Source organism: Chroicocephalus ridibundus, chromosome Z, assembly GCF_963924245.1.
Source record: "Chroicocephalus ridibundus chromosome Z, bChrRid1.1, whole genome shotgun sequence".
NCBI classification, from domain to species: domain Eukaryota; kingdom Metazoa; phylum Chordata; class Aves; order Charadriiformes; family Laridae; genus Chroicocephalus; species Chroicocephalus ridibundus.
Genome location: NC_086316.1, coordinates 75,112,516 through 75,125,710, shown reverse-complemented (window position 1 = coordinate 75,125,710; position 13,195 = coordinate 75,112,516). Strand labels below are relative to the sequence as shown.

The window sequence follows — 13,195 nt, the reverse complement described above, 5'->3', positions numbered from 1 at the left end:
GTTTGAGGAGGTGTGCTCCTTACGCAGCAGAGAGCGTTTCTGCTTCAGACATTGATGTCAGCAAAGTTCAGCTGCTGGAGCCTGAATTGTTTCCGTAGAATATGGGAAGTAGAATGAACCCATCTGCCTTTTCCTCTGAGCATTTCCTTGATGTCATGAGCGCCTTCCCAGCTCAGCTCTGTCTTTTTTGTAACGCAGTGGGAAGGCTTGAGCAGTCGTCATCCTCCTGCGTGGTCTTGGAAAGCACGGTGGCCCCCATGAAGCCTGGGCCAAGGGGTGCCTGCGGCGCAGCGCCTGGGTTTGGGTGGCTTTGGGAGGGCAAGAGAAATGGCCAGGCACGGCCTGGCTCCTCTCGGTTCCTCTCTGCCGTCCAGCGTCCTCCCCTCCCCTTCCTCTGTGGTCTCTGACCTTGTCCTGGCGGTGGCACGTTCTCCTCTTCCTGCAGAGGGACAGAAGGCAGCTTTATGCTCAACATGAGAATATTTTTAGATATCGAGTTAGATGGCCTGGTGACCGCAGCAGCCCGCCCTGCCTATGAAATACTTGGAAAGCCCTTTCCACGGCAGGGTGTTCCTTGTCCCTTCGGCTCTGCAGCTTGGCTGATGTTTCCGGATAGATGGCAACAGCACAGGCGGGTGCCTCTGCCGCCTCCTTCCCGCTGCCGCCGGGCTCCCTTCACTCCGGACCCAAAATGCATTTCATTCCTCATAGGCAGAGCCAGTGGGGGCCGCGGGCCTCTGCAGAAACATTGCCGAACGGCTCAGGAATGTGGAGCTGGAGCTGCTCCATGTGCTGGCGGAGGCGGCACGCTCCTCCGTCCCTGCCTCCCACCCCGCGCCACCAGCAGTGGCTTCATGGCTCTGCAGGAGCAGGACCCCTGCCCTCCCACTTGCTCCCAGCCAAAATCGAATGCAGGAGCTTTTTATCCATGGCAGACCCTGCCCCTAGCCCGCTCAGGGCTGTGGTTGGGAGCAGCTCATGTCACTGTACCCCCTTCTCTGGGGGACAGGAGCAGGCAGCGTGTCACAGCACTCTCCGTGTGCCACTGCCATGCGAGGGAGGCTGCCAGCCAGTCTTGCCCGAGAACCTTCCCAGGCCAGGCTGAGGTTGCATGTGGCCGGTAACTTTTCCCTGACAGCCATAATAGGAGGCCTGATTAGGAGATAATCAATCTGAAAGAGAAGAAGCAGATGTGGTGCATCCTGCCGGTGCTTTTGCCTCCTCCCACCGGCTGGGGTTTAAGGACGAGGCTGGCTGGGTCGAGGCAGAGCGGGGGAGTCCTTCCCCATGAGCAGGCTCCTGGAGAGAGGGCAAGGCACGTCTCTGCTGGAGAGCAGCGGGTTGGGGCCAACCGGGGACTGGGAAAGCTGAGGAGGGCAGGGAGCAGTGGGGCAGGGCGAAGGACCCGTCGCAGGGACCCCGAGGCGTGTGGCAACTTGGGAAAGCACAGAAAGCCGCTGCACAGCGGATAAACCCAAGGGAAAGGGCTCTTACAAGCTCGTAGGCAAGCAAGCGGGGGTCTTATTTACAGCTTCCTTTTACTGCTGTTGTTTCTTTCTGGTCTTACTCTGCTGTAAGAATATCGCAGTTCTAATTAGGTATTATTAAACCTGGTGTCTTGGAGCTCTGTTAAGAGGTGCTTGTTCTGAAGCTGATCCTTCAAGCTGACCCCAGCTTGGGGCCTGTTTCAGATGGCATGGTGCGGCTCTCGTCTGCCCTTGCAGGGAGACCCACAGTGGCTAGTCCCTTGCCCTCCTGCGCATCGTCCTGTGCACGGGTTCCCTGGGTTTGTGCAGCAGCTGCTGCCATAGACCCTGATCTCTGAGCACCGACTCGGTGCGAGTTTGGTGCCGGGTGCCCTTATCTCACCTCCTGCAGCAGCTCCGGGCTTTTCCGTCCCTCTGTGCTTGGGTTGCCGGCTCAGCACTGTCCAGTGGCGACGTGGGGGGCCTTGATAGCCGGGGCAGAGCCCTGCCAGCTCCGCGTCAAAGCTTGGTTTTCCTCTTGTGGCTTCTGTGTCATGGCAAGTTTAATTATAACCCCTTCCGTCGCATTCTCCTGACTTATCTTGCGTGCTCCCCCATGCTTGTTTCCTCCTGGCTGGCAGCATCTCTGCTGGGTACCAGCTGCTGTCGCTCCTGCAGGCGAGTAAAATCGTCTTTGGGACCCTGGGACGAGGAGACCAGGGTCCCAGTGCTGGCCGGAGACCCCGTGGTCAGCACGGGGCTGGAAAGTGGGACTCCCTCGCAGGCTCGCCAGCACGAGGGGCAGCTGGGATCCAGTTTTTGGGGAGCAGAGGTGTTGCCGGAGGGGAGGAGGAGGAGGAAGCACCTGCGTTACTGGAGGGGCCAGCAGTCAGGGCTGATCCATCTGTCTCCTCCGACAGGTGACGCAGGAGTGGGGACAGCCCAGCCGCCACCATGGTTGCCCTCTCGCTGAAGATCAGCATTGGCAATGTGGTGAAGACGATGCAGTTTGAGCCCTCCACCATGGTGTACGACGCCTGCCGGATGATCCGCGAGCGGGTGCCTGAGGCCCAGATGGGACAGCGTAAGTCCACAGTGGGGCTGGCTGCCGTGCCGGGGCCACCCCGGCTTAACTCCTGGCATGTCACTGGTGTCCCTTTCGTCCCTCTAGTCCCCCTGGTCGTCTGGGCTTTCCCAGAGCAGTGGTGGGATGGGGGCAGCAAGGTCCAAGTTCCCCTGCCCAGTTAAGGTGAGGGCTGAGCTCCTTGGGCTCTGTCCTCAACATCCCAAGCAATTTGGGGGGCTCGGGGGGGTAGGAGAACACATTTGAAAGTGAAATAACTCATTGAGCTCTGTATGCCTGCTGCCCTTTCTCTCCCTGCTTCTTTCTCCTACTTGCATCCATCACCACTAGCCAGGACTAGGTGGGTTTAAACAGTTGCAGGGGTCATAGTGAGCGTTAATAAACCATATAAGTTAATGTTTCCTTTCTTGGGGGTTATACAGTCCTCCGTCGGGTCTTTACCCCCCCCGGCAGCTCTCTGCCAGCCTGTGCTGGTGCTCTGTTACCTTGCTAAGCTTTCTCATCTCTAATTTCTCCGTGCTGCTGCTGCCAGGCTCAAAATTAACCTTATGGCTCATGAGCTTATGATGTGACTCACACCCACGCGGACATGGCCTGTCCCCGGCATGGATGGGGGGTGGACCAGAGCACTGGGACATCGTCTTGTGGGCTCTCCTGGGTCCCTGGCCGCCTCCGAAAGTGGCTGTGCCACAGGGGAGAGGCAGCAAACAGGAGGTCAGGAGTCGTGGGAAGGAGGAGGGGGGAGCGCAGCGACATCTGGGAGCAGCAAATTCCTGGAGGATGGAAGGAAATGCCTTCTCGGTCGTGCCCAGCTGGCCAGCGGTCCGGCGGCGAGACCAGGGCTTTCGGTTTCAGAGAGGGACTGGATGTTTGCGTGGATGCGGGGCTGTAGCCTTGTTGGAGGGAGTGTTGCATTTCCTGCTCCTGGACGTGAGCCAGCCTGCTTGTAAAGGGGAAAAAAAAAAAAGGCAAGGAGAAAGCCTTAAAGGGAACTGCTTATTCCTGAGTTCCTTTTCAGTTGCTCACGGCTTTTCTTTTCCTATCTGTTCTCTGCAGCTCTTGTTTCTCTTTGCTCTCCTTACCAATGGCGCTCAGGGGTCCCTTTTTGAGCTTCCCTGGGTTTTTTTTGTCGCCTTTGGGCTGGGGGGAACTTGGGTGTAGGTTTTCCACCTCTGCTCTTGCTCCATCTCAGGAAGCGCCTCTCCCCGCCCAGGCTACGGATCTGGGACAAGCTGCTCAATTTTCAGTGCTTTAGAGTTATCCTCTTGGAATTTGCTGTGAAAACAGCTTTTTTTTTTTGTTTGGTTTTTTTGGAGTTTGGTTTTTGGGGTTTTTTTGGTTTTTTTGTTGTTTTTTTTTAACTTAAAAATAAAATGGCAAACCTCTGTGACTTTTCTGCTCCCTGTTTAGTAGGATCCTAACAGCAGCGTTAGGCAGGCAGGAGTGGGGCGGCTCAGGAATTTGTCCCTCCCCGTGGAGAGCTGCCAAGGAGGTGACGCGTTATAAACTTAGCCAGCCAAGACAGCCTGCGGCGCGGGGTTCTTGAAAGGTGGAGAAGGACCTTTCCCGGGGCAAAGCCAGGCGTGGTCCTGGCCTCTTGCAGCATGAAAACAGGGCTATCCCTCAGGCTCTGAGCTGAGATGCCGCTGCCCAGGCTCAGCAGCAGCATTTTCCCTGGGTACCCCTGTCCCGAAGGAGCGGGATTTGTTGAACAGCGCTTATTCACCACTTCTGAGACCTTGTAAGCCTTGATCCCGTACTCCTTCAGCCTCCTTCTTCTGAAATGAGAGGCTCCCAGCTCCTTTAGTCCTTCGTACTAAAGCTCCGTTATTTAACTTGCCTCTCTGTCTATCTGTTCAAACTCTGCTGTGTCCTTCTGGGGAGGTGCAGACCACACCGCCTCAGAGTGCTCAAAGTGTGCATCAGCCAAGGTTTTATAGACCGGCTCCCAGCACCCTTCCTGGTGATCCCCAGCATTTTATTACCTTGCTTTCACCGCTGCTACACATTGCGCTGGAGGTTTCAGAGAGCCGTCAGCCACAGCTCCAAGCTCTTCCTTCTGTTGTGACTATCAGTTCCAAGTTCAGCGTTGCGTGGGCATGCTTCAGATGATTTTTTTTTCCGTAGATAACTGTGGTGAAACATGTATCTCAAAGCTTGCTTGACAGCTTTGTTGCCTGCCCACTCGTTAGGTTTAGGGCCCCAGCGTTCACAGTGCTGCTGTGCTTCATGTGCTGGGCTGCACCGATGCACTTCCCTGGGCACAGGCTGGCATTTGGTGGCTCTGTCCGGCTCAGGATTACCCTGGCAGAGACTTCTGCCTGTTTTTCAGCCAATGATTTTGGGCTGTTCCTCTCGGATGAAGACCCAAAGAAAGGGATCTGGCTGGAGGCTGGGAAGGCTCTGGACTACTACATGCTTCGCAATGGGGTAAGCATCTATCCCGCATCCTTCCAGTTGGTACCTGCCTTGGCTCCGTGGTCGGATGTGCCTGCGGCGAGGAGGTGCTGCAGGTGCTTGTCCTGCTGCCTTGCATCCTGCCTGGGTGTACCCCATGTCCCCCCCTCCATTGCCCCCGGGGGACGGGAGCTGTCGGTGCGGTGGTGGGATGCGGGCACCCCACGCTGGTGCCGCTGCTGGGAGCCGTGCTCCGCTGTGCCCACAGGACACCATGGAGTACAAGAAGAAGCAGCGACCCCTGAAGATCCGCATGCTGGATGGGACAGTGAAAACTGTGATGGTGGATGACTCCAAAACTGTCACGGACATGCTCATGACAATCTGTGCCCGGATCGGTGAGAGGAGGGGGCAGCAACAGCGGGGAGGAAAGGAGGTGGGGAGAGATGGCAGCATCTGGTGGGGGGGGTACCAAGGGAGCAGTAGCAGGCATGGCCGAGGAGTACGTCATGCTGGGGAGGGGACACTGCACCCCTGCATCGCTCCAGGCTCTGTATTTGGCAGCAATGTGCTGAGCTCAGATCTCTGCGCTCATGCAGGCATCACCAACTATGATGAGTACTCGCTTGTTCGGGAGATTATGGAAGAGAAGAAGGAGGAAGTTACCGGCACCATCAAGAAGGACAAGACCCTGCTGCGAGATGAGAAGAAGATGGAGAAGCTCAAGCAGAAGTTGCACACAGATGATGAGTGTAGGTGCCTGCATGTGCTGGGGATGGGATCAGCCCATGCCGAGGGGAGCCGGGTCCCCTGCAAGGGGAAAAACTGATGCAGGGGAGCGGAGGTGACGGTGGAGAGCGCTGTGACAAGGGGATACGTGTCCATGCTCCCTGGAATCTCTTGCCTGGAGGTCCAGGGCAGAGGGTTGAGATCTGGGATGCTCCAGATGGAGCATCTGCCTGGATGCCCGTTCCTACTCATGCCCTGGCATTGCCTGCAGTGAATTGGCTGGACCATGGCCGGACCCTGCGTGAGCAAGGCATCGACGACAACGAAACGCTGCTGCTGCGGCGCAAGTTCTTCTACTCTGACCAGAACGTTGACTCGCGAGATCCTGTGCAGCTCAACCTGCTCTACGTGCAGGTACAGCTCCCCAGAGCACCTGGCTCCCCTTGCTAGCCCCTTGCCAGGGCTGGTGTCTGAGGTTTTGGCCAGGGGCCACCACGGGGGGCACTTCAGGATGCCCAGTTATCTCCTGGGTAAGAGCCAGTGCTTGCAATCCCGGCCCTGCCCTCTGCGTACTCTGGTGCTCCGCAGGGGATCCCATGTCTCCTCTGCCTGCTGGGAGCCATCCTGAAGTCCTGCTGCCATTCCTCTCACAGGCATGGTGATGGTCCCTGTAAAGGACAGCCTGCCCCTTGATCCTCCTCTTTTTTCATGGCCACTTCTTTTCTGTCCAGAAAACAGGTCCTTCGCGGTGTGGAGGGGAGCGGTGGCAGGGCTACATGGCTACCCAGCCTACTGGCAGTGTCTTCTCTTTCCATGCAGGCTCGCGACGACATCCTTAACGGTTCCCACCCTGTCTCCTTTGACAAAGCCTGCGAGTTTGCCGGCTACCAGTGCCAGATCCAGTTCGGGCCACACAATGAACAGAAGCACAAGCCAGGCTTTCTGGAGTGAGTGTCCTGGGGAGCCCCAGGTAGCTCGAGCAGCTTGGCAGCCCCCAGCACCGTGCTGGCACACAGGGCAAATGTCTCTGGAGTGACCCTTCTCCTCGCTGCGGCACAGTACCCAAGCATGGAGGTCCACTCCAGCTGCAAGGGGTGCCAGCCCACCGTCCTGCTCCTTCTGGCACCCCACAGGACATACAGCCAGCTCTGGTGGTGGGGGGGACCCCAGCCCACTCTACAGTCTCCCTTGATGCCACTGATGAGGGGCTGCATCCTCAGCACCTCCACCCCACCCTCAGCAGGGCAGCTTCCATTACTGCAGCAACCTCTCCCGCATCCTTCCTGCTCCCAAAAACTCCCAGCCCGTGCTCTGGCAGGGGTTTTTCCGGGGTTGGTCCTCTTAGTAGTCAAAGACAAACACTGGCTTCGGGCTAACAGCTGGCTTGGCTGTCTTTTGGCAGACTCAAGGATTTCCTGCCCAAGGAGTACATCAAGCAGAAAGGGGAGCGCAAAATCTTCATGGTACGTGCAGGGGGGATTGTTGAGACCTGGGCTTCTTGTTCCTCCTTGCCAAAGGTTGAGGCTGCTCTTGTCTCTGGAGGCAACACGTAGCAGCTTGGTGGGTGAGAAACAGGAGCAGGAAGCTGTAGGTGGGCACACAAGGCAGCTCCTGAGGTCCCAGAGGTCAGAGGGATGCTGCAGCAGGGGCAGGGGATGCCGGTGGGATGAGGAGAGCCTGGAAAGGCTGTGACAGGGCGATGGTGGCACAGCAAGGGGACCATGGTGCTAACGTGCTGTTCTGTTTTTGCTGTTGCAGGCCCACAAGAACTGTGGGAACATGAGTGAAATTGAGGCCAAAGTTCGCTATGTGAAACTTGCCCGATCCCTGAAGACCTATGGGGTCTCCTTTTTCCTGGTCAAGGTAAAGCAGCAGCTCCCCTGGCCAAAAGTCCCCTTCTCCAGCATCTCTCCATCTGTTAAGTCTCCACCTAGCTGCTGCCCCTCAAACCACATTGCTCCAATTTTGCCTGCATCCCCACTGTTTTTCTGTCTTTCTATCTGTCTGTCGTTCTTGGCTTTCCCTGTGTGCTGCCCACTTCTTGCTTTTTTCCTGTCCTTTTCAAGCCCCGTGTCATGGTTGTCACCACCTGAAAGTGTGACCTTGGAGGTGTTTGGTAGCCGAGGGAGGCTTTAAAGGTCTCTGCCTGGATGGATCCATCCTGGGGGCAGCCCACAACCTTTTTGTTGTGGCCCGCAGGAGAAGATGAAGGGGAAGAACAAGCTGGTGCCGCGGCTGCTGGGGATCACCAAGGAGTGCGTGATGCGCGTGGATGAGAAGACCAAGGAAGTGATTCAGGAGTGGAGCCTGACCAACATCAAGCGTTGGGCAGCCTCACCCAAGAGCTTCACCCTGGTAGGGACCAGCCCTGGTCCTCCACCCCGCTCCCCGATGATGCCCCCGTGGGGGGCTGCTCTTATGCCAGCCCCTCTCTTGGGTGTTGCCCCATGGTGGGACAGCCTTGCCCTCCTCTGGTGCCTCTCCTGGCTCTTGTTTCGGAGGCCGGCGCTTGGGTGCTTAGCGCATACCAGAGGGGCTCAGGGTGGCCGTCAGTGCCCTGCTCCGGTGCTACCCTGTGACGTGCCGTTGCAGGATTTTGGAGATTACCAGGATGGTTACTACTCCGTGCAGACGACGGAAGGGGAGCAGATCGCCCAGCTGATTGCCGGCTACATTGACATCATCCTTAAAAAGGTGAGAATGTGGCTGGGAAGGGTAGATGGGTGCTGATATAACTGGCTCCTCTCCAGAGAGGGGTGCAGGGTTGCCCCTTCCAGCTGCTTCCAGACAGCTGTTGGCACACGGTGCTGCTGGGGGGACCCTGTGGCCCCAGTATGGTGCCTGGGCTGCAGGAATACGAAAAGGCTGGGAGGCATGCGCTGTCTTGACATGTTTTCTCTTTCCCTCTGCAGAAAAAGAGCAAAGACCATTTTGGACTGGAGGGGGATGAGGAGTCCACCATGCTGGAAGACTCTGTGTCTCCAAAGAAGTAAGCCCTCTAGGACAAGTTAGCTGCCAACCAGAAGTTGAATGGAGAGCGGGTTCCAGCCAAGCTTGCGAGGAAGAACCTGCCAGTCCTTTGGCAGCAGCACTCCCGCAGACCCTGGTGCTGGGGCTGTGGGCATCCCCTGACCTGGTGTTTCCCCCCATTTCAGGTCAACCGTCTTGCAGCAGCAGTTTAACCGTGTAGGCAAGGCGGAGCTGGGCTCGGTGGCCCTGCCAGCCATCATGCGGACAGGGGCTGGAGGGCCAGAAAACTTCCAGGTGGGCACGATGCCGCAGCCTCAACTGCAAATCACCAGTGGCCAGATGCACCGAGGGCACATGCCTCCCCTGGTAAGCTCTCCCCATGTCCACCGTAGGGCACAAACTCTGAAAGGTACCCATCGGGCTTGGGTAGACCCATCCATTTGGGCCTGTGGCCAGGCGTTGGCTTGCTGAAAAGGGCAGGGGCTCTGTGCCACTGGCCTCATGGGCTTGCTGGCCTGACTGAGCTGGCATCCTCCCGCATCCACTGCAAACTTGAGCTACACCCTGGCATTTTCCCCTGGCCAGTGGCCTCAGCCTCTCCTTCAGGTTGAGATGCCCAGAGCTGCTGTGCCTGGCCAGTGCCATCAGTGCTGTGGTTTGCAGCAGACACCTGTGCCTGGAAAAGGCCATGGGGAGGCTATTTTCATTTCTCCCTGGCTCAGCCTGCTGTGAGGCTTGATGTGAAAGCCGTGTGGAGTCCCACTGCATCTGCTGCCCTCTGCCCAAGAGGTGGTTAACCAGTGGGAGGTGGCAGAGGGGAGACTCTTTTTGCTAGGTGCGCCCCACTTTGTGCAGGTGCCCGCCTAGATCGCTGCCGTCAGCAGCACGTTACACCACATTGCAGGCGGGTGCGTGAGCCAAATATTTAAGCCTAGATTTCAAGCCCCTGCCGTACCTTAATCTGTCCCTGTGTTGCAGACTTCAGCCCAGCAAGCTCTGACTGGTACCATCAACTCCAGCATGCAGGCTGTGCATGCAGCCCAGGCCACGCTGGATGACTTCGAGACCTTGCCGCCCCTCGGGCAGGATGCTGTGAGTGCTGCGTGAAGAGGGGCTGCTGGGGGGGACCTCACTGGAGGTTTTTGTCTGGGCTGGGTGAGTCTGGATGTGCTCACAGGAGAGGTGTCAGCACTGGGTAGATGTGCTGCCTGCAATGAGGTGGGGTTGCATCCAGCTCTGGAGGCAGGAGCAGGGAGGATTCTTGATCAGGATGGGCTGTGGTCACTGCTCTTCCTTGTCTCCTCTCTCCTGCATCTCTCTGTATGAGCATGGGTGCAGCTCCCCACCACCTCCACCACCATCCCCTGACCCTTTTCTCCCTATTTCAGGCATCCAAAGCTTGGCGCAAAAACAAGATGGATGAGTCAAAACATGAGATCCACTCCCAAGTGGATGCTATCACTGCCGGCACAGCCTCTGTGGTCAACCTCACTGCAGGTACGCAGAGGGGTGGAGAAGAGAAATGACCCACCTCAGGAGAAGGCTTGGCCTCTCTTGTCGGGCTGAAGGTCACATCTCCTGCCCTTCATCAGGAGGACCCAGCTAGAGCCAAATCGGCTCCGACTGCTTCTAATGTGCCTGTAGAGCCAGCTGTGCCCTTGCAGCTTGGCCTGCCTTTAGATACCCCAGCATCCCTGCCTGTGCCCAGCCCAGTCCTTCTTCCCAGTCCTTGGCTGACCTGCCGTCCTCTGAACTAGGAGAGTGTTGTCCGGTCCCTGCCATAGCTCCAGGCATGGCTGTAGCACCGTGCAGCTCTCCTGCCCAAACTCAGCTGATGCGACCACCTTTCAGGCTTAGAAGCCAGGGGGTCTTTTCTCTCGCTCCCAGGAAGGGGTGACAGGAGCAGGGGTGCTCCTCAAGCATTACTGGAAGTACATCCTGTCCTGACTTACCTCCTCCCTGTGCAGGAGATCCAGCGGACACGGACTACACCGCCGTGGGCTGTGCCGTCACCACCATCTCTTCCAACCTGACGGAGATGTCCAAGGGCGTGAAGCTGCTGGCTGCGCTGATGGAGGATGAGGGAGGGAATGGGCGGCAGCTTCTGCAGGCGGCCAAGAACCTGGCAAGCGCCGTCTCGGACCTGCTGAAAACGGCACAGCCTGCCAGTGCTGAGGTGGGAGGCAGGAGGGGCCGTGGGGCCAAGAGGAGGGTGGAAGCCAAGGGGAACAGTCTGGTGAGTTTTTAGGGCTTAACTCATGGAAGTTGGTGTTGCTTTTGCCTCGTTCCTTACAGCCGCGCCAGAATCTCCTGCAGGCTGCCGGCCTCGTGGGCCAGACCAGCGGGGAACTGCTGCAGCAGATTGGGGAGAGCGACACCGACCCCCGGTTCCAGGTGAGTCCACCCGGCGGCACCCAAGGACACCCTCTCCCTAAAACCGTCAGCCTTTGCACAGGACCTGGCAGGAGGGCTCCGGGGTGAAGCTTGGCCAGTGCCCGGGGGTGACTTTGCCGAGGGAGGAGACAGGCCATTGCCCATCTCTGTCCCTAGAGCCACGGTCATGTAACGCCTCTTATCTTGTGGATTCCCATGTAGATCCCAGAAAGCCGGCGTGCTTGGATCCTGCCTGCCTCTGACCCAAAGACGGTAAAAGGGAGCTGTAGGCATGGCTTGGTGGTCCTTGCCCTCTCCGATGTGAGGGGTGCTCCTCTGGTGACAATCAGCTGAACTCTTTGGAGAAGGGCTCTTCTCAAAAATCTGCTTTTCTGGTGATCAGTTCTCAGAAGTCCATGCACTCGGGTCGCCACTCAGGCGAGTGCTGCCCTAGGAGTCGTCCCTCGGCTCCTGCCTGCCGTTCCTTGCCTGTGGGAGCTGCCTGCCTGCCCCCGTCAGAGACCCCAGGTGGTTGGAGCCCTGTGGGGGGGTTTCCTTTGGCTGAGCTGACTTCCAGCTGGCTTATTTTCCCATGACTGCTCCTTCCAGCACAAGGGAGGTAGCAGACCGTGCTGGGGAGGAAGGATCCAGCCATAGTGTAGATCAAAACAGACTCCAGAAAGAAGGGGTTTCTGTTCACAGCGGTCATGCAGCCTCAACACGAGCAGAAAATCCTGGACAGAGAGGCAAAGGGAGCAGAAAAGCTACCACCGTGGCAGGGGCCGTGCGTGGCCAGGCAGCAGCACCAGGACAGGGCAGCCCCAAGGGGCAGATTTAAGGCCTGGAAGACAATTTGCACACTCGCAGCAGGATGCTGTGCCCTGGCAGCTGCCAGACCCGAGTGTATCTGCTTCTCTCCTTGGGCTCGGGTGCTGCAGTCGGGGGACTCTGGAGCTGGGTGCATGCGCTCTCCGGTCTCTCCTCCTGTCTGGAAAGGTGGCGGATTGCAGCGGGGGTAGTCTTGGCTTGCAGGAGGCAAGGGGAGGCTTCTGGCTTAGTAGCTGGTGGTTTAGTTGTTGCCTGGTTTCCTGTCTTTTAGCCCTCTTTCCGATAGCCCTGGGAATGACAGCAGAGATGTAGCTCATCGCTCATGAGCTAGAAAATAGCTGTCATGCCTGCAGTACAGGTGATCGGTGTGGGCAGCGTCTCTCACTCGCCTCTTGCTGGTGGGGTGAGCCCGTGGGCAGGCAGCTGCTGCCAGCATGGCCGTGCCGTGGCCACCTTGCACCCGCTGTTTGGCCGGAGGTGTTTGTCACTTTTTTGCCATTTGGCTGTGCACCCCCTGCGGGCAGTGCCAGCAGTGCCTCGCAGCAGGTTGTCACTGTGGGTACGGTCGGGGGCTCGGCACGGGTTGTTGCCTGGGGAGCGGGCGGTCAGCAGGTCGTGAGTGTTGCGGTGATGCTGGGTGTTGGCATTGGTGGCGGTGCCACGCTGCAGGCTGTGGCTCAAGGCCAGGTTACAGCCTCACCGCCAGCTGTAGCACACAGCAGAGGTGGAGTCAAGGTGTTGCCAGCCACTCCACGTGTTCCTGCTACCAGTGCTGGGCCAGAGTGGATGAAAGGCCCCCAGAGAGCTCACGTTTCCCCACTGAATATTTCACGAGAGCCCTGTGGGCGGCTGCTGATGCTCCTGCTGCCTGTCCTCCGCGCTGACCCTCTCCGTCCCCCCCCAGGACATGCTCATGCAGCTGGCGAAGGCGGTGGCCAGTGCTGCCGCCGCCCTGGTGCTCAAAGCCAAGAATGTGGCTCAGAAAACAGAGGACTCGGCGCTGCAGACACAGGTGATCGCCGCCGCCACCCAGTGCGCCCTCTCCACCTCCCAGCTGGTGGCCTGCACCAAGGTAAGCAGAAAGGTTAACCCTCATCTCGGCGTGGCTGCGAGCGTCACCCGGCTTCTGGCAGCTCCACGATGTGTAGGTGTGCCAGGGCCACATGTCCTCAGGTGGGACATTAAGGGTCTGGCACCAGAAGTGTGGGCTGCCTCAAGCTGGGGTCCCTGCCACTGCGCCCGACTGCTGAATATCCTCTTTGGAAGAGCAGAAACTGGGGACAGCTGTCCCTGCACAGCTCCTACAAGGAGCCCACCATGTTCACTGCCCAGCCTTCTTCCTCCCCTC

At 58.2% G+C, this 13,195-nt stretch overlaps 1 protein-coding gene across 2 annotated transcripts in view; it reads left to right on the top strand.

Annotated features, from left to right (window-relative positions):
* The window catches only part of TLN1 (talin 1), a 35,451-nt gene that overhangs the window by 3,417 nt on the left and 18,839 nt on the right, over nt 1-13,195 (top strand). The window contains exons 2-19 of one of the 2 annotated variants that reach the window (XM_063319481.1): nt 2,387-2,550; nt 4,883-4,980; nt 5,216-5,345; nt 5,547-5,699; nt 5,948-6,090; nt 6,496-6,623; nt 7,079-7,139; nt 7,435-7,539; nt 7,876-8,031; nt 8,269-8,370; nt 8,589-8,665; nt 8,832-9,012; nt 9,625-9,738; nt 10,035-10,143; nt 10,614-10,822; nt 10,942-11,040; nt 11,242-11,292; nt 12,752-12,919. In XM_063319481.1, coding sequence (XP_063175551.1) covers nt 2,421-2,550; nt 4,883-4,980; nt 5,216-5,345; nt 5,547-5,699; nt 5,948-6,090; nt 6,496-6,623; nt 7,079-7,139; nt 7,435-7,539; nt 7,876-8,031; nt 8,269-8,370; nt 8,589-8,665; nt 8,832-9,012; nt 9,625-9,738; nt 10,035-10,143; nt 10,614-10,822; nt 10,942-11,040; nt 11,242-11,292; nt 12,752-12,919 — 2,214 coding nt within the window. In that variant the 5' untranslated portion in view covers nt 2,387-2,420. The remainder of the gene's footprint in view (nt 1-2,386; nt 2,551-4,882; nt 4,981-5,215; nt 5,346-5,546; nt 5,700-5,947; nt 6,091-6,495; nt 6,624-7,078; nt 7,140-7,434; nt 7,540-7,875; nt 8,032-8,268; nt 8,371-8,588; nt 8,666-8,831; nt 9,013-9,624; nt 9,739-10,034; nt 10,144-10,613; nt 10,823-10,941; nt 11,041-11,241; nt 11,293-12,751; nt 12,920-13,195) is intronic. The other variant, XM_063319482.1, reaches the window with a different exon arrangement.